A 19,882-nucleotide genomic window follows, 5' to 3' on the forward strand; every position below is an offset into this window, starting at 1 on the left:
CGGGAAGAGCCAACATAAGCTTCCAAGCCGCAGGCTCAGATCCACCCTCCCTAAGGCCCATCCACGTGAGAATCACGTTGCAAACGCCTCGTGCTCCCCCAGATTCACGGCCTGCCTCCTCGGCCACCCATCACACCATCGGAGGCCTCCAAAGTCAGTGACCACAACTCCTCCCGCCAGTGTCTCAGCAGCGATTGGCGCGCGAACCTTCTCAAACCGGGACGGCGGTCGACACGTGACCAACGTGCCTACCCCGCGCCGACAGCGGCGTTGGCTCCAGACCGGCAACCCGCGCTCCCGGTGCGCACGCGCGAGATCCGACGCGCCTCCCTGAGACAGTGTCCAGGGTGGGCTTGCGCATGCGCCGCGTGACCCCGCGGCCCGCAGGAAGAGGTGCGGGCGGCTGAGGCTCCGACGCGCTTGCGCAGAGCTGGATGTGGGCGTTGCTTGCCCCTCCCTTTTTTTTTCCTCCCGATTGGTTCTGAGGGGTATATTCGAGTTACAAAATGGCGGTCCCGGGCGCTCGCTTCACCGTTCAGTAGCAGCTTCAGGCTGGGCGGATGTCTCTTCTCCTCAGGGTTGGACTTAGAGACACACAGCTCCCGAGTTCTGCTGATCGCGAAGTCCTTGAAGGCGCTCAACGCACCGGAGTCTCCCAGCGGCCGCGACCGCCGCCTCGGCCCAGCTCGCCGCGGCGCCGGAACTCAGTGTGATCTGCGGCGGCCGTCCAGGAGGTGAGGGCCGGGCAGGGCGGGAGGGCGGGGCGGCGGCGGCCTTGGCGACGCGGTGGGCTGTTTGTGAGGCCGGGCCGGGCCTCCCCAGCGAGCCGCCTGGCCAGTGGAGGGCTCGGCTGGGCGCAGGCCTCGGCTCCCGCGGAGGTAGGCGGCGGCGGCAGGGCCGCCCTGGCTGGTCTTCATCCCTCATATGTCGTCTCCCGGCTGCCCCCGTGCACTCATCGTATTCCCAGGCCGTTGGTCACCCGGGTTCGTGCAGAGCCAGTTTTGAGGTTTGGTCTTTCCGGGGCGTTATAGTGACCTCGGTTGGCTCCTAGTGTTTTCATGTAAAATTCGTCCGTGACAGGGTTGTACCCGGTGCGCACACTGCACGAAGCGGCCGTTTGTGAATAATTCATTTTTTTTTTTCTTGGCAACTTCCTAACTTCATATCTTGAAAACATTTCATGGAACCATTTTACCCACAAACGCAGACGTTTGGCAAAGTCTTCCGGGCAGCTGGTGTGACTCATTGGTTACGGGGATTAAATTTCCCCGGTAACACATTGGTAGAAGGCTTGCCTAGCACGGACAAGACCCTGGATCCTGTCCCCATTTCTCTAAAAGAAAAATAAAACAGAAAAACTTTAATAACAACGATAATAGCTGGCAAGTAAGTCTCTAGAGCCAGGCCTTGTTCCAAATAATTCGCAGAGATGTGTTTCCAAAAGAGGAATATTAACTATGGAATGCAGAATAAGTAGGTATTTGGTGCTTTTATTAAAGTGTGTATCTCCTATGCTGTCCTTGAACTTGTCCTGTGTCTTAGACTGTCCTCAAACTGTCATCCTGCCTCTGCCTCCCTTTGCCATCACCCAGGTTGGTGAAATGTGTTTTAAAAGTTTAGCCTATATTTCGAGTTACTTGTTTTCCCACTCCACAACTTTTGAGTTTTAGAGTAAAACTAGTATTTTTTGTTGTTATTATTTTGACAAGACACTTCCTGTTTTATGCACTGTTCTAAGCTATGCCGTCTATCTTATATAGTTTTTATAGTCCTCCCTCTGTTCCACAGTTAAAGAATCATTTACCAAACTTCCCTGCCCGGGATCTCTCAACTTGTCCTGAAAGCTAGCACTAGTAATCTTGTATTTTCTCAAATAAGTCATGCCTTGGACCACTGATTAATACCTACAAGCCAGGTTCCTGCCCTCTGGTTTATCCGACTAAATGTGAAATGGCAGCCGCAGCATTGGTTTGTTTTAGGCCATCAGGTACAGTCCATCAGGTACTCTTTAGTTTCAAGTCTGAGCCAGGCATTAAAATTTCACTTAATACCGTTTGCGTTTTCTACCATTCCTTTTGTGCACATCTTAAAACAGTAGATCTAGCCGGGTTACTGCTTCCCTCTTTGGCCCTCTGGTGATGATGTTAGGTAATGATTAGAAAAATTTCCCTAGGAATCCAGAGACTTAGCTGTGAACAGTTCTGTAAAGAATGCTATTTCTGATAAGGTTAATTTTGCAGCGTTTTGGGGAGGACTTAAAAAGAGGATCTTTAATTTTAAAATCATTCATTCTCTAATCAGAAAAAGTGCCTGTAAGAGAAAAATGTAAAAAGTTGGAATGTATCAAAAGCTGGAGGCCTGCACATCAAATTTTGGCAGGTTTTGGAATTTACTGATTTGAAACTTTCTCTGTAGTTGCTAATCTGCTGTAGGGCGTTAAGTGTTGGGTGGGATGCTATGCTGAGGGTAAGTGAATGGAGAAAGTGTTAGGAAGGAGTACCTGCTGCCAGCCTGGGCAAGTACCACTGCTGCTTCAGCTGCTCTGAAGAAACCAAACCGTGCTTAGAGCAAAGCCCTCAGAGCTCCTGTGGGTGTTTTTTTTTTCCCCTTTCTCTGTTGTTCTCGTGTGAGTGTGTGTGTGTGTGTGTGTGTGTGTGTGTGTGTGTGTACAGTGCCTGTGCAGGCCAGTAGAGGGCACTAGATCCCCTGTAACTCCCAACAGGGATGTGTGCTGTGGCTGATGTGGATGTTGGGAACTGAACTCTGGTCCTCTGCAAGAGTAATGTGTGTGTTCTTAACTGCTGGGCTATCTCCCAGCCCCTGTTATTGCTGTTTCTAAAAAGCAAGACATTTTTTTCTGGAAACAAGGTTTCTCTGTGTAGCCCTGGCTGTCCTAGAACTTACTCTGTAAACTAGCCTGGCCTTGAACTCACAGAGATCTACCTACCTCTATCTCCTGAGTCCTGGGGTTAAAGGTGTGTGCCACCTTGCCTGTCTCTTGTGATGACAACAACTATCATCATCATCATCATTTGTGCTTGCTCACTTTTGGTAGCCAGAAAAGTTAGATACCCCAAGAGTTGGAGTTACAGGTATTTGTGAACTGCTGATGAGTACTTGAAATGGTACTCATGTTGCAAAAGTATTTCCGAGGCATTATTAAAATCCTTACCCAAGAAGAAACTTATAAATCATCTTTAAATTTTAAATATTAAGAATGTTCATAACAAGAATATTTACATTGATTTAAGGACTTTACGTACAATATACTACTTAAATACTATAGATTTAGAATGATCAATAGATGTTTGATTTAATTTTCTGAATGGAGTTGGCTTCCTGTTCAGAAAAAGTGCTAGTGTCCCTCAGGTGTCTTTGCCTGCTCCTTAGTCCTGCACTGAGGATTTAACACTGGAGACCCCTGCCCATTGAGAAGTTCTCACTGAAGCACTTTTCATTAGCATCAGGAGCATGCTTACCAGATTTTATGCTGGCATAGGATTTTTAAAAATTACTTGTATAAAAATACTTAATTAAAAAAGTAAAATTAACTTCCCCGAACTTCATATTTTCCTGAATTTCTTACTGTATTTCCTTCCCTTTGAGTCAAACCCTCTAAATCTCATTTGCTTAAAACCTGTTAATTGCTTTTTCTTATTTCTCTATTTTGTGGTTTTATTACACAATAAATGAAAACTGCAACAAAAAATTATTTGTAACAGTTATTGTGGTGTAGAAAAGCAAACATCTTATTTCTGCTTCCTGTAATTTAGGTTCACAAAAATGGCGAAGAGAGTTGCAGAGAAGGAATTGACAGATAGGAACTGGGATGAAGAGGACGAAGTTGAAGAGGTACAGAGCGGTTGCCTTTGGTTTCTTGCTGTCTGTGTGAAGCTGATGTTGTGGATAGCCCCAGCCTCGGGTTTTAATGGTAGTTCCACTTTCCTGGGAGGGGCTGCAGAGGAGTGAATCAGTACTCTTGTGAACCTTCTGTCCAATCTAATTTGTAAAATAAAGGCTAGAGCCAGTATTGGGCAGTAGAAGGGGAGGTGGAGAAAAAGGCTTGGGGGAGGAGTCGGAAGGGGAGGAGTTGGAAGGGGAGGAGTCAGAGGAGGAAGTCAAAGGGAGAGAGAGGGGCTACAGAGGAGCTTCAGAGGAGCTGGAGGTGGAAGAACAACGGAGGAGTGTTGGGAGACGACTTTTAGCAGAAAGCGGCTATCAGCTTTGCAGCCATCTTGAGCCATATACCCTGACATGAGACTTGTTTTACATCACCCTACAACAGCTGAGCACACTCTGTTAACATCTTGGCTTAGATACCTTGGGTGTGTGAGATTAAAGGTGTGTGACTTAAAGGTGTGACTTAGAGATCAGATTTAGAGATAAGACCTAAGGGCATGACTTAAAGGCATGACCAAAAGGCATGGCTTAGAAGTGAGACATATAAAAGGCGAGAGGCAAACAGGAGAGTTCAGAACAATTTGGAGTAACAGAGATTCAGACACTAGGAGTAGGAGTAGACATTAGACACTCGGAAGAGAACAGAGGAGTACAACTAGGAACTCAAGACTTGGGACTTGGACTAGGAAGAGAGACTGAAGAATAAACGAGATTGAATCACACTGTGTCTGGTCCTCACTCTCCTTGCTGAACCCCGACCCGCGGACCAGCAGCTTGGGCCGGGATACAGTGGCTGCCAAGCGCGGAGTGTAGCGGGCCTCAACATTTTTGGCCCCCAAACGTGGGACTAGTGCAGTTCCCAACATTTTAGGCCGCCCAAAGTGGGGCAGCCTAGGCCCCAACATTTTTGGCGCCTGAACGTGGGCTAGTGCAGTTCCCAACAGAGGAAAAGAACGTGGCCTGGAAAAATGGCAAGTTGTAAGGGAACTCCTAGCTGGGGAATAGAGTGGTGCAGTGGTAAATCTGCCCAATCTAGGCCTCCAGTTTATATCCGTAAATATTGAGTTGTGGTTTTTTTGACTGGACTTATTTGGGTTGGAGATTTACCACAACAAGCTCAACGTTACTTTCTTGGTGAAGAAGATGATAGAACTTAAAAACCTTCAAGAACACACAGCCGGAGAGGTGATGGTTCCTGGTGAGCTGTCCATACTTGCTGTAGAAATGTGTTCTTTGTGTGTGAGTAACCTGTTCTATCAGTGTGTGCTTGTGATGAGTCAGTCTGTAGAAGCAAGAGTCACACACAGCGTCCTCTACTGTGCTTTGAGTGGTCTAGTCATGACCAGAAGGCAGGTTACAGGAGCTTGCCCCCTGCAGTTCTCACCTCGGTCTGCTCTCCACAGTTGCTCACTCCAGTGCTTCTCATGACCTGCTATTAGCTGTTCTGATGCTAAATCTGTGCCCGGCAGTTGAACTGATTTAATAGAATTTATATCAGTGTGGTTTCTTTGCCAGCAAAATTAAAGTTGTCTTCTGTGAGGAAATCTTTGCATATCTAGGTCTCTTGAGCAAGTTGATACTCCTAGGCCAGTCCACTAGGCAGATCTGTAGCAAAGCTAACTCTAGCTCCGTAGCACATGGCTAGGCAGAAAGGGAAGAAGGAATCGTGGAGTTAAGTGTTCTGCAGCTTTATTCTAGGCTGACGTCTTCCTTTTGGTCTTGATCTGTTTGGGGAGACCAAACCACTGACGTGTTAATGTTTTTACAGTCTTTAGCTGACTTGGTCTTTAACTGAATCTTTACTTATGGATTTTCTTTTTCCTGCCTTGGTCTTAAGCACAGTCCTGGAGTGGAGTAAGATCTAGACTGCCATATTGTGGTTTGCTTTGATGCTCAAGTGTCCAGGAGTGAAAGAACTCGGGCAGGTTCTCCTGAGACAGCTATGGAAGTTAGTTCCGTTACCTGTCCAAGTGGAGACAGATGGTCCTTGTTCTGGGATGAGGATCCTTCTAATGTTAACATGATCTGAAACACCTGCAGATCAGAGGCCTTTCGTTTTTGACGTGTTCTCACTTTAACCCAGCGGCCTCAGCTTCCTGTGTACAGGGGTTGTGGTGGGAGTTGGCCCTCCTGGCTGGATGAGAATTTGTACAGTTACTTAGTTCTAGCCCTGCAGGTGAGGGAGTAGATGAAGCGAGACCATAGACCTTCAGCAAATGGTGGTTATGTTAGCATACTCAACACACCATGGAAGGGCACAGGGTGACAAGGGGCATGTGTGGCCTAGCTATCTGGCCTTCTGGACAGTGGGCAAAGTGGGAAGGTCTGCTCTTCAGAACAGTGGATGAAGGCTGTGGCTCAGTGGTAGAGCTCATGCATGTACAGGATCCTATTCTACAAAAGAAAAAGTGGGTGCTATTCATAGCAACTTAATTGTTTTGAAAACTGGTAGTAAGACACTTGGTTTCAGAAACTGTGTGCCTAAGATGTTTCTAAGAGGAAGCCAGCCATGAGTATTTTTTTGTACCAAGATTTAGTGGTGTTCATCTTTTCAGGTATCTCTGGGTTAGAACTTGGAGGCTAGATTTGTAGATTCTGGAAAACTTGTGAGTTGCTTGACTAGAATTGAAATCTACAGAAACTTGTAGATAATATATGTGAGATGTTTCTTAGTGTGTTAAGTCAACTCTTTTAAGAAGATCAGATACCAGAGAAGCTTGTCTGTTCTGGTATTTGTGTTTAGCATTTAATCTTCCTTTGACTTTATCTTTCTGCTGTCTTAATTTGTCTATTCTTGCAGATGGGAACATTCTCAGTGGCCAGTGAGGAAGTCATGAAGAACAGAGCCGTAAAGAAGGCAAAGCGTAGAAATGTTGGATTTGAAGTGAGTGCTTCCTGCATGGCAGCTTTGATGTCTTACTAACGTGGCTTCCAGTCCCAGAGCATGTATACAGCAAATGATGCTCTCCCTATGCACATTTTAAAAATATGTGTATATATAGATGGGGGTGTGGGTGTCTGTGTGCTTGTGTGCCTGCTGTGCACACTTGGAGGTCAGAACAATGTATGAGTCAGTTCTCTCCAGCATCTGGTTCCTGGGAATCAAGTTTCAGGTCATCTGGCTTAGTGACAAGACAGGTGCTTTTACCTTCACATTACAGAAGTGAAGTTGGTTTGCTCTGGTTATATGCACTATGTAACTCAAAGCAGAGAAACAATTGTATAGCCAACATGTTCTTAGGAGACTCCGTGTCATACCCTGGGTGTAGTCAGCGTGCACTGACTAGTATAACTTCACATTCACATCCGCCCTAGAGGAGCACTTCCTGTGCAGCCTTGATCTCCCTGGAACCAGAGAACAGTGAGCAGGAGCAGGTCTACAGTAAAAAGATGGCCTGACTTCTTTATTGGCAAGATGGATGGGAAGCTGTCACATCTGATGTCTGTCCTGGAACTCACTCCATAGGACTTGAACTCAGAGATCCATGTTATATTTGTGTTTGCATGTGCCTACCCACAGAGGTCAGAAGAGAGAGCATCAGAGCTCTAGGCTCAGGTTCCAGGCAGTTGTGAGCCACCTGCTAGCAGTGATGGGAAGCTCCTGCATGCTCTTAATCACTTACTGCATCCCAGCCCTGATTTTTAGATTTTAGATTTTGATTGTTCAGAAAATCAGATTTAGGAGCTGGGAGGTTGTTGTTCACTTAGCACAGTGTTTGACTAGAATCTATCTGGGTATAATGGCATATGCTTGTAAACCCAGAGTTCAGGAAGTAGAAACAGAAGGCTCAGTTCAGTGCCATGGACCACATGATAACTGATACTTTGTCAGATAAACAGAAGCATCAGAATTAAAGATATTTTATTAAGATTTTTTATTCTTCCTTATTGCTGTAAATGTACCAGTGGTCAGTAAACATTTGAAAATCTGTAAGTGTGATTAAAACTGTTTTTGAAAAAAACTGTAGGGCTGGAGAGATGCCTCAGTGGTTAAGGGGACTAGCTGCTCTTCCGGAGGTCCTGAGTTCAATTCCCAGCAACCACATGTTGGCTCACAACCATCTGTAATGTGATCTGATGCCCTCTTCTGGTGTGTCTGAACACAGCGACAGTGTACTCATATATATAAAATAAATAAATAGATCTTTAAAAAAAGAAAAAAAGTGTAACATTAAGGCTAACTAGTATGTTTTAGTTGGGGTGTCTGTTGCTACACCCTGAGAGTAAACTTATGAGAGGGTTTATTTCAGCTTACAGTGTCCCATCATGGAGGGAAGAAGGCAGGAACTCTGGCAGGAACTGAAGCACAAGGCATGCTTACTATCATGATTCTCTCCGCATGCATTACTACACACCTAAGGACCCTGGCTGGGGTGATACTGCCCACAATTAAGTTGGGCCCTCCCACATGGATCATTAATCAAGAAAATGAACTACAGAGTTGCCTACAAGAGGCATTTTCTTCTTCTTCTTCTTCTTTTTTTTTTTTTTTTTTTTTTTGTTTGTTTGTTTTGTTTTTTTGGGGTTTGTTTGTTTGTTTGTTTGTTTTTGAGACAGAGTTTCTCTGTGTAGCCCTGGCTGTCCTGGAACTCACTCTGTAGACTAGGCTGCCCTCGAACTCGGAACTCCGCCTGCCTCTGCCTCCCAAGTGCTGCCCGGCAAGAGGCATTTTCTTAATTGAGGTTTCTTTTTCCAGATGACTCTAGCTTGTGTCAAATTGATAAAAGAACAAAAACCAACCAGGACATGAGTTATGTAGGAAATGAAGAGGGACTAGCTTAGTTTGTGCGTGCGTGCATGTGTGTATGTTTGTGTGTGTGTTTGCTTGAATGTGTGGACACATGATGGGCACATGTGTTTGTGTGTGTAAAGGTCTGCAGCTGACATGTGTCTTTGGAGTTGGGTGATTCAAATTTCAGTCCTCCTGCTTGCAGGAGCACTATATCCACTGAGCTGAGTCCTTAGCCCTGACATGTTTAATATAATAAAAAATTGAGAAGAATGTAAGCATTAAAACTAAGTAGACATGGTTGAGTTTTCCTGTTTAGTTGTTTACATAGGAACAGGTTGCATTCTGGTGAAAGTGGTGGAGCATTATCGGTTTAACCACTCCCTCAGGAGGTGACAAGTTAAACTTTTAGGGTGTGTGTGTGTGTGTGTGTGTGTGTGTGTGTGTGTGTGTCTGCATGCTCCTGTGCTGCATGCAGGTAATGTCCTGTTCTGTGCACCTTATTCCCTCAGACAGGGTCTCTGTGAACCTGGGGATTCTTACTCCGGTCCTCGTGCTTGCACGGCTAGTAGTCTCTTACCCACTGAGCGTCTCCCTCAGCAGAGACCTTTCTCCACAGTACTGTAGACTCTCAGAAGGAATAGACAAGGGAAGAGCTTGCTAGAGACAGGGATAAGGAAGCAGCAAGGAAAGAAAAACGTACTGCACTGGATTGCTTAACTGATAGAATGGCTAGAATATACAGTGTGGTCTCCTTGGACTTCTGTAGGCTAAGAACAGCTTGAAAACCCAAAAGTTCTTAAAGTTAGGTAAACTATCTTTTCCTTTGTTTTGAGACAGGATTTCTGTGTCCTAGAATTCACATTGTAGACCAGGCTGGCCTGGTACTTAGGGATCTGCCTGCCTCCCAAGTACTGGAATGAAGGTTTGAGCCACCATGCTCAGCTAAATGTTTTTAATGAATCTAACTTTATGTTTCTGAAGCCTCTTTAGGCAAATGTTCTTTAGAAAGGTATATGAGGTTTAGTTGTATTGGGAATATTTTCAGTTATTCTGAAGTTCAGTAGTAGGTATATGAATTTGCTATATTTGTCTTGGTACCATCTTTCCTGACTGTTTCAGGAAGGCAGCTGTGACACAGCTGTCCTTAGAGGCACCATCTTTTCCTCTCCTGCCTGGGCTGTGCTAGTAGCTTCTCCTCTGTCCAGTGTCAGCCATGCCTGAGCACTGCTGGCTCTGAGGTCTGCTGCCTCTTACTTGTTTATTTGAGGACAGGCGGGCTGCTTGCCTAAAGTGTGCTTTCTTTGTGTTTCAGTCTGATAGCGGTGGAGCCTTTAAAGGTTTCAAAGGTTTGGTTGTGCCTTCTGGAGGAGGAGGAGGAGGTTTTTCTGGATTTGGTGCTGGCTCTGGAGGGAAGCCTCTGGAAGGACTGACAAATGGAAACAGCACAGACAGTGCCACGCCCTTCTCCAGTGCAAAGACAGCAGTAGAGCCCAAGGCAGCCTTTGGTAAGTAGCCCTTCCTCTCCAGCCCTCTCTGAAGTCCATGCTGAAAGAGAACTTAGCTTACCCGATTGTTATGTTTTTCTCTCTTTGTCGGGGCCTTGCAATGTAGCCCAGGTTGACCTTGAACTCAGTCCTCCTCTTCCAGCCTTCTGAACACTGGGATTATAGGTTTGTGCTACCAGACCCAGCTGGTGAGATGTTTCCTTGGATGTGCTGGTGAAAGGATGGGACTTGGAGCAAGTGGGTCAGCAGAGCACACCTCTGCACCTGACACAGCAATTGTATTCTCATCTCTGCTGGTTGACAGTGGTGTGACTTCAGTGTCAAGTTCATAACCCCCAGACCCCAGAATTGACTCTCAGCAAGGAGGCAATTTGTTGACTCAGTGTTTGCCTTCCTGGGTCATGCACAACAAGGGCCTTCAGTGCACCTCCCACCACAGTGGCCATTGGAAACTGGGGTGATGCTGTCTTTGATCAGTTTCCCTGATCTAGATTTGAACAGGAAGTACTGAACACCTAATCCTGTTCTGGATGAATTAGTCAGGAACTTTTGGGATTCACATAGAGAACAGGATTATGGGCTGAATCCTAGAAGTGATCCTGATTGGACAGATTGTGTTTTTCAATTCTCAAAGTGTATGTTGTGTGGTGGTTGTTGGTTTGACATCGCTCTCAGGTAACATAGCTACAGGAGCTCAAGCTGGCCTCCAGCTGTGTAGAGGGAGGATAACTTTGACCCTGATCCTCCTCTTGATCCTAGTTTTACGTGCCAGATGACCTCATGCACCACCCACTGCCCTGTTTAGTCCTTACTAAGCAGAGTGTACTAAGTGCCTTGGTAACCATTTGCTAGATACCCAGTTCCTCAGCATTGGTTTATGAACACAAGCTTGGTAACAGGAAAAGCAGAGCATGATGGTAGTAGTCCAAAACCCTAGTTGTAGTGAGCCTGGTGGCACACACCTGTTGTCAGCTTAGGAAGCCAAAGTAGAATGGCAAGGTCCAGTTCAGCTGGGACTACACAGCAAGACCCTGTTGAGACACATTAAAAACAAGTCAACCAACCCTTAGATGATTTAATCAAACCAGCTTTTAAAGTGCTTGAACATTAATTTCTTACAGGTTCTTTTGTTGTGAATGGCCCTGCTACCTTGGATAAAAAGATTTTGAGTCCCAAATGCAATAGCAGCAGTCAGCCGCCCTCCTCTGGCGCTGCTTCCAATACTTCCTGCACTGGGAATGCCTATCACAAGCAGTTGGCTGGCCTGAACTGCTCTGTCCGGGACTGGATAGTGAAGCATGTAAACACAAACCCGCTTTGTGACCTGACGCCCATTTTTAAAGACTATGAGAGATACTTGGCGACGATCGAGAAGCAGCTTGAGAATGGAGGTGGCAGCAGCTCTGAGAGCCAGCCAGACAGGGAGACAGTTGGAATGGAGCCGCCTTCCCTTTTTGCTTCAACAAAACTACAACAGGATTCACCATTTTCATTTCATGGTAACAAAGCAGAGGATACATCTGAAAAGGTGGAGTTTACACCAGAAAAGAAAGCGGACGCAGCACAAGGAGCAACAAGTGCCTCATTTAATTTCGGCAAGAAAATCGAGAGCTCAGCTTTGGGCTCATTAAGCTCTGGCTCCCTAACTGGGTTTTCATTCTCTCCTGGAAACTCTAGTTTATTCAGTAAAGATGCTGCCCAGAGTAAAGTAGCCTCTTCACCATTTTCTGCTAAAGCATCAGAGAGTCAAGCAGGAGGCAGCAGCAGTGAATGCAGAGGTAAATACCATGCCACCACTGCTTCACATCTGCACAGTGTTAATGAGAATACTACAGGTGCTCCATTTCCTGTGTGTGTCACAGTGGCTTAGTTCTTATCTTTAAAATAGAGCAAGACCCATTTTATAGGTGTTAGAGATCACATGCGGTGGGGGTGTGGTTCTGTGGGAGAGAAATGGCATGGCGTGCACCAGCAACACAGCCTCTGTCTGCACAAGAGGATCTCTAGATGCACAGTGAAGGTGTGTTAAAGATAGCTGGAGTAGAGGTTTAGTACAGTAACTTAAAAGTGCTGGGCACGTGAGGTTGAATATAGAAGAAGCAAATTAAAATCTTTTTGAAAATGAACTTTACTGAAAAGGCTCAACATGAATGCCCGTTGAATTGGTTGTATTTAGGGGTTTGGCTGTAAACGAGCTGCTTTAGCATTAATGTTGGGGCCAGACCTGACACAAAGGAGGCTCGCTCATCCTCGGAGGAAGGCCCTGCTGTTGTGGCTCATGCTCAGCTTCCTTGGGCTTGTCATTGTGGCAGGTCTTGGCAGTAGCACACTTGCAGAGTTTCTTTTGAGGTTTTGGTACCCATAGTGCTCATATGTATTCTGTGTAACAGCACTCCAGGACCAGTTCTATCCAGTACAACTTTCTAAAATGATGGGTGTGCTTAGTACATATACTGTCCAATGCAGTGCTCCCTAGCCGTGCCTGGGCAGTTGCATACTTGCACCGTGGCTAGTGGTGCTGAGGGATTAGATGTCTGCTTTGAAGGACAGGTTGTTTTGTTTTTATTTTTCTCTGTAGCTCTGGCTCTTCTAGAACTTGCTATGTAGACCAGACTGACCTTGAATTCCAAGCTCCACTGCTCTTCTGTCTGAACTCTTCAGCATCCAGGGTCCAATAAGGGCCCTTTAATTTCTCCTCTGCCTCCAAATAAGAGGAAAGTGTATCCTGAACTATAGGGAGCTTATGTCATACCCTAGTCCTGCAGCCTGCACTGTCAGACCATGTTGCCATCTTGTGGTTACCACACCTTCACATTAGAAAGACTTGGAACTTGTTCAGACAGCAACTTCCTATCCTTCCTGGATCTCCTTCTCCAGTCCTGGGTGCCTCAGTTAAGTAATCCTGCCAGGAGATCCTAGTACCTCACGGTGGACCTTACTTCAGTCTTTTTGTTGCTGTTCTTTTGTGGTTTTTGTTGTTGTTGTTGTTTTTGTTTTGTTTTGTTTTGTTTTGTTTTTTGTTTTTTTGAGACAGGGTTCATCTGTGTAGCTCTGGTTGACCTGGTACTCTATCTGTATCTAGACCATGCTGTCCTAGAGATCCGCCTGCCTCTCCCTCCCAAATGCTCGGATTAAAGGCGGTGCCCGCCCACTCAGCTCTTAGTTTGGGTCTTTGATCCAAGTCTGGCAGGTTTACACAACTGCCTTTTTGAGTGGATCCTTCCTGTTTGTATGTCCCTTGTCTCTGCTCCTCACTGTGGTGATCTCTCCTGAATGGATGTGTCCTTCCTGCCCTCTCAGTGAACCAGGTCCGCAGTGCCAGATCCTTGAGCCCTGGACAATTCAGACAACTCTTTGGAGCCATTTTTCTGACCAGTTTGATTTTTTAAAAAATTATTTTTGCTCTTTTGGTCATTGTTGATGCTGGTCCTCCCTGGGCACACTGTGCTCTGGACACAACAAGAACATCGGCAGGGGTGGTCTTGGGTTCCCTTTTCCACTGGACAGCCTGAGTATGTATAATTTTATACTTAGTATGTTTTGGTAAAGACCTTGTCATAAACAAGGATGCCTTTCATTCTTGAGCTTTGGACAAATTAGAAGTTATTTTAGAATAGAGAAAAATGTTGCCATTATGAAGTGTGGTGAGATGGCTCAGCAAGTAAAGGTGCTTGCTTGCCTCCAGTTCTAACAGCCTAATGCTGGGAACCCATGTGGTAGAAGGAAAGAACCAAATCCTGCAAGCTGTCCTCTGACCTCCACACAGTACCCATTTGTGTGTGCACACATACATGCATACTAAATAAATACATTTAAAATTTCCCAGCTGACACCTGCTCCCCTAAACAGTAAGGTGCTCACAGTTGTATTTACTAGCTTACATGGAGTATTCCAGACTGATGTTCAGGATGATGGGGAACAAGTGTCTTCTGACTCCGAGTTCTTTCTGTGCAGATGGTGAGGAAGAAGAGAATGACGAGCCACCCAAGGTGGTGGTAACGGAAGTGAAGGAAGAGGATGCTTTCTACTCCAAAAAGTGAGTGGGGCTGTGGGGACCTGCAGGCTGTGCTCAGCCGAGCAGACTGAACAACTGCAACAGCAAGAATGATTGGCTTGGTTGTCTGGTTGGTTTTGGTTTTTCAAGACAAGGGTTTCTCTGTGTAGCCCTAGTTGTCCTGGAACTCACTCTGTAGCCCAGGCTGGCCTTGAACTCACAGATCCACCTGCCTCCACTTCCCCAGTGCTGGCAGGGCTTTCCTAATAACCTAAGGGTCTCCATATAATGTGTGCTGCTTTATCCATAGTTACACCCTAGTCCAGATTTATCTCTGGGTCTTAGGGGATCAAAATTGAAGGCCTGGAGGGAATTTGAAAAAATAAAAGGGGACAGCAGGATGGGAGAGATGTAGGACAGTCTTCTGGTTCCGTGCCCATCAAGAGAGCCAGTTCTGCTGTGCCACTCAGCACAGGGCACGTGAGAGCGGGCAGTGGAAGCGGTCAGCTGAGATGTTGACTCACTGAGGAAAGATGGTCACAGGTAGTACAGAGGGTTTGAGGGGACTGTGATTGTCGCTCACTAGCAAAGTGCTTGCCTAGCATTGGCCCACACTACAGAGAAAGGTGGGGGTGGGAAGGTAACTTCTAGAATATCTAACTAGATTACCTTGCTGTTTTGTGTGGGTTTGCCCAGATACCATCAGTCCAGTAAAGAAGCTTTATCCTCTCTCTCCACTGCAGTTGCGGTTGTTATCGAGCTGACTTGCTGAGTGCCTAATCGTGTCTGTTGTTTCCCACAGATGTAAACTATTTTACAAGAAAGACAATGAATTTAAAGAGAAGGGTGTGGGGACCCTGCATTTAAAACCCACAACAACTCAGAAGACCCAGCTCTTGGTGCGGGCAGACACCAACCTAGGTGGGTGCAGAACCAGCATGGTGCCCTGTGCAGAGAGCCTTATCCTGACACTGCAGTTCTTTGTATGTTGAAGCTCAATAATAAGAGTTTGTTTGTTTGTTTGTTTGTTTGTTTTATGAGAGATCATGAGGCCAAATTGATCTTCTGGTTACTAATATGGACTTGGTTTTGAATATTGGGAACATGATGTAGGTGTGTTGTTAAAAGCTTTGTTTCCTATGTTGGAGTGTGGTGGAGGGGTGGTTTGCATATGGATGGCTTACTGAGCACAGGGTAGAAGTATACAGGTTTCAGTTTAAAGAGATCTTTGTGGCGAGAAGGGCTGGTATGTGGAGCCCCAAGACTGTCATGTCTCACTCCTCAGCCACTCTCTACCTTTAGTTTTGGAGCAGGGTCTCAGTCACCTGAAGCTCACTCATCACCTTGGCAGGCTGGCCAGTGAGTTTGAGGGATCTACAGCCCCCATTCTTACCCTTTTCCACCTTTCTGGGCTGGGATCACAGGACTGGGCTGCTCTCCGCAGCTCTTACGTGGGTTCTGAGGATCTGAGGTCAGGTCCTTGTGCTCGCATGCGTAGCACTGAGGCTGTCTCCCCAGCCTTAGGGAATGCTTTTCATAGAGCAAGAGTACTGCATTGCTGTCTTTCACCCACTCCAGCTGTCGGTCCTTACAACAGTCCAGTACAAAAGAGGCTCTGACTGCACTGAGCCTACAGCATGTGCTCACTGGTGTGAGGCTCTGCCAGGCCACCCAACTACCACAGGATCACTGTAATGTCACTCTAGCCTGGGGAGCCCTGCTAGGGAGAAACTGTTTCTTTGCTGGTCCTTCACCCTTAAGTCGGATGAAATGGTGAAGGTGTAGGTCCAGGCAGTGCACAGCGAGTCCTCTGCATGCAGTGTACAAGGTTGTAAGCACATGAAGCTGGACAAGGAGTGTGCGCAGAAGGGGAGGCAGGAAGCACCTTCTCCATTGGGACCTGTCAACCCCCAGGTCCCCACAGCTTGTCACACTCCCCATACAAGAAATGAAGGACTTTTAAATGGCGGGAACTTTAGCACAGTAAGAAGCTGCTTCAGGATCGAATCTTAGCCTCTTAGAGAATCCTGCAGTTTTGATATACATTTTATATATTTATTTTTATGTTTTGATGGATATTTTCCTTTGTTTACTCAAAGGCAACATACTGCTGAATGTTCTGATTCCACCCAATATGCCGTGCACCCGAACAGGGAAAAACAATGTCCTTATCGTCTGTGTCCCCAACCCCCCAATTGATGAGAAGCAGCCCACTCTCCCTGTCACCATGCTGATCCGGGTGAAGACAAGCGAGGACGCCGACGAACTGCACAAGATTTTACTGCAGAAAAAGGATGCCTGAGCCACCTGAGCACGAGGCTGACCAGGCATGTTGCCACGATGCTGCTTCCCTCTGCCCCTAAACTTAGTCACATTCTTTCCTCTTCTACTGTGACATTCTCAGAACTTCTAGGTAACTTGAACTTTGTGAGGAAGATTAAGGCCAATAAATCCTTTCAGTGTGTCGAAGCTCTTCTCCCTTCCTAAGAACTAAGCAAAATACATTGGAGTGAAGTTTGGGAAGGTTTTTTAATGTTGATTCATTGAGTAAACTAAACCTAAGTGATTCTTAATGGACTGTAATCAGGGTACCAGTTAGCTCTCCAGAGGCTCCCTCAGGCGGCTGTGGGTGCCACTCTGCCTGCCCCGGGAGACCTGATGGCAGTGTTCACAGTGTTCAGAAGACACCGCCTGCTCCCCTCCTGTGGGCTTGTCTGATCCTGATCCATGACTAGCACTCCTGCATAGCACACCGCCACACTGTGACTGCGCTTGCCCTGTTTCCTTCTGAGCTGAACTTGTGGGTACTGGGAATCAGTTTGTCATCAGCCTGTTTTTTGTCAGGTGCTGGCCTTTGACCTGGAGCTGCTTGACTGAACCAGGAATTGCTTTTCCCGGGAGAGGACATGAGTAGTGGCTCGTGGGGGAGCTGGTGGTGTATAGACTGGGTTTTGTAGTTACTCATGAGGTGCTCTTATTTGCTTACCTCCCTAGTTAACATGGATGGGGGCTGTCAGGAATAATGGATTTTACTGAAAGCACAAATTTGGTAGCGTTTTTTATATCATTTCTATACCACAAACAAGCCTTTATTTTAAAAGAAAAAGAGTGAAATCGTGCTGTAAAGGGTTGTGTGCTCATGGCCATTTGTGCCCTGGTGAGCACAGTCTGAGTGGAGGTCCTCTCAGGAGCCGTGCGCTCATGAGAAGCTAGAGTATGGCAGTGGAAGACGGCTCATTTGGCCTGTAGCTCAGACAGCAGCATATTATTTGGCGTCTGAAAAACCCATTTTTATTCTTAGTTTTTAAGGATGAGGTATTACTGAGTATGTCCATTTGGAAGAGAGCCATGGTTCTACATGCTGTTCATGTCACTTCAGAGCGGTGAGGTTACTAATACTAGGGTGCTCTGAAGACCAGACATCAGTTAAATGCCAGACTTGATGCTGAGCTGGTCATGGTTCATGCCTCATCCCGGTGCTGGAGAAGCTGAGGCAGGAAGATGATGCGAGTTCATAGCAGCCTGAGCTACACAGTAAGACCACCCCCAAAAAAAATTAGAATAAAAAGTCTGTCTAAAGTTCCACTTTCATTTTTCATAAAACCATTTGACACCAGGACTAGATCTTGTCCGAAGGCTCAGGGTCAGTATCCAGGGGCACACACTTGTGTGCTCAGATAGTAGTAGCACGTGTGTCCTGACCTGGGCAAACAGTCACAAAAACTGGATGGCACAGTTGCTTTCTTAAAACTTCAATGCCCGGGTGGGATGAAACCTAGTTAGCTTTTATTTTCACATGGGTCTTAATCTCACTATGTAACCCTGGCTAGCCTTGAACTCAGATCCACCTGCCTCTGCCTCCTGAGCCCAGAGCTGCTTTCTGAGGTGGGTGACAGCACTGAGAGCTGAGCACCTGCCGTGTACCTGCAGATGTGTGTGTGCTTCTTGGGTGTTGACTTGCCTTTTAGCATGGAGACTTGGTTCCTAGCAAGCATGTTGCTGCTTCTGTGTTCACTGGCCCTGGCCTGTTCACATTGGGTTTGCCCAGCATTCCAAAGATGAAATGAGGGGTATGCATTTCAGAACAGTACTGTGTTGCCACATGCCTGTGGGGCTGACACGTCTCAGACTCACAAGGTACTTTCAGGAACTTGTTTCTTCATGGTGGCAGTGCTCTGTGAGCATCTGCCCATGCCTTGAATATTTACCAAAAGAATAAAAGCAAAAAAGGTCGAGACTGGAGTGCCTTCTCAAGCTCCCCAGCCGATTTTAATTGTAAATTAGTGTGGCTTTTTTTCTAACATTCCCAGCAAAGTTTGCTGCTAAAGACCATCCCTTTTGGAAAGGAGAATTATGGGGAGCTACGTGGTGTGACTGTGACTCAGCGTGTCTTGTCTTTATGCTTTAGGAGCTTGTTCAGTGCGTCTGACCTGAGTGTGGGCGTGAAGTCTGTGTGTCACAGAGGCCCCTGGAGGGCGCTCTGTTCTTGCACTGTATGTGTAGCTGGTTCCAACCATAGCTTAAACTTCATTTATGTTTTAACATGTTAGAAACTTGCCTGTTGTGTGTTTAATGTGAACTGAGGAGTTTATCTCCAGTTTCAGAATCTAAAGTTGTGTCTTGTATTTGCCTGAGGGAAGTGTGTGTTCTCTGTGGTTGGGGTGCATCGAGCAGATGTTAAGCCTGGGCCTTCCCACACTGTATCTCACACTTCACACATTCCCAGCCCTGCCCTGCCCTCCTCAGAGACCCACACCATACAGGCTGTGGCTGTGTCAGTGACAGGTCAGATTGTTGGTGGGCTGATTTTTCTGTTTTACCATTTCAGTTCTAAATCCTATTTTTTACATGCTGTGTGCCAAAAAAAAATAATAATAATAATAATACCTCCTATGGCATAGAGGGGAAATTTCACCTTGCTGTCAGGGAAAGCCCTTTCCTGTACCTTTTAGAGAAGTCTGTTCTTGCCAGTTTATTCCTTATGTTACCATTTCTGAAGAGGAGAAAGAGCCCCTCGAGGCTGCAGTGTCCACTTACACCACTGGAGTGGGATTTTAAGGAAATGACCTGTTCTGTCACTTGCAGGTGAGGTTGGGAGTTCTTCAGGGCATCTTTCTAGCCCCATGCTCTGTACTTGGCCACCGAGTGCTCTCCAGAAGCAATCACAAGACTGAGGACGTAAGACTTAGTGTCACATGGAATAATCTGCTTTCTCCTTTGAACAGGAATTTGTTGTCTAAAGCTAGAATACTTGAATCGTCAGGCAGTAGAATGGAGTGTTAGCTTTTGAATGAGCCTTTAAGGAAGTGTAACAATCCATGAAATGTGAATAAATGGAAAGTTTGGATACTGTTCTGTTCCTGTGCTGTTCTTGGCAGATCAGTGGGAAAAGAAGCACATGGTAGTGTGCAGAGATGTACCCCAAGTGGGGGCTAACCAGCCGACTGTGGGATGTGGGGTGAGACTCTTGAAGCTTGGCCCAGGGCTGCCTGCATCAGATTACAGCTGGGTGCAGAGCCTTGTTTGGGACAGTCAGTCCTCCAGCCTCAGACAAATTACAGCTGGGAGAGATTAGCTTTCTCCTATGGAAGGAAGGTCTTTAAACTAAATTCTAGTCCATTCAGTGATGTATTGGAGTTGTGTTCTGATTCTGAAGTTTCCTAAGAAACACTGCATTACCTGAGTTACAAGGTGTTTTCCTGGTTAGGGAAGGCTGTCCGAAGTGAACTGTGAGATTCCTAAGTTATAGGT

The 19,882-nt window shown here is 46.2% G+C and overlaps 1 protein-coding gene across 2 annotated transcripts; it reads left to right on the forward strand.

The window, feature by feature from the left end:
* The first annotated feature begins 337 nt into the window (after window positions 1-337).
* On the forward strand, window positions 338-19,481 carry Nup50 (nucleoporin 50). Of its 2 annotated transcripts, none has more exons than XM_034516406.2 (8): window positions 338-734; window positions 3,774-3,852; window positions 6,701-6,784; window positions 9,945-10,137; window positions 11,259-11,915; window positions 14,092-14,173; window positions 14,934-15,052; window positions 16,231-19,481. In XM_034516406.2, exons 2-8 carry the CDS (start codon window positions 3,784-3,786, stop codon window positions 16,431-16,433), a joined length of 1,407 nt encoding a protein of 468 aa, XP_034372297.1. In that variant the 5' UTR covers window positions 338-734; window positions 3,774-3,783; the 3' UTR covers window positions 16,434-19,481. The 2 variants fall into 2 exon arrangements, with proteins under 2 accessions (XP_034372297.1, XP_034372298.1); XM_034516407.2 differs by lacking the exon at window positions 338-734 and adding an exon at window positions 777-878.
* The last annotated feature ends 401 nt before the right edge of the window (window positions 19,482-19,882 follow it).

This window comes from Arvicanthis niloticus, chromosome 13 (genome assembly GCF_011762505.2).
Source record: "Arvicanthis niloticus isolate mArvNil1 chromosome 13, mArvNil1.pat.X, whole genome shotgun sequence".
Taxonomy (NCBI): Eukaryota; Metazoa; Chordata; class Mammalia; order Rodentia; family Muridae; genus Arvicanthis; species Arvicanthis niloticus.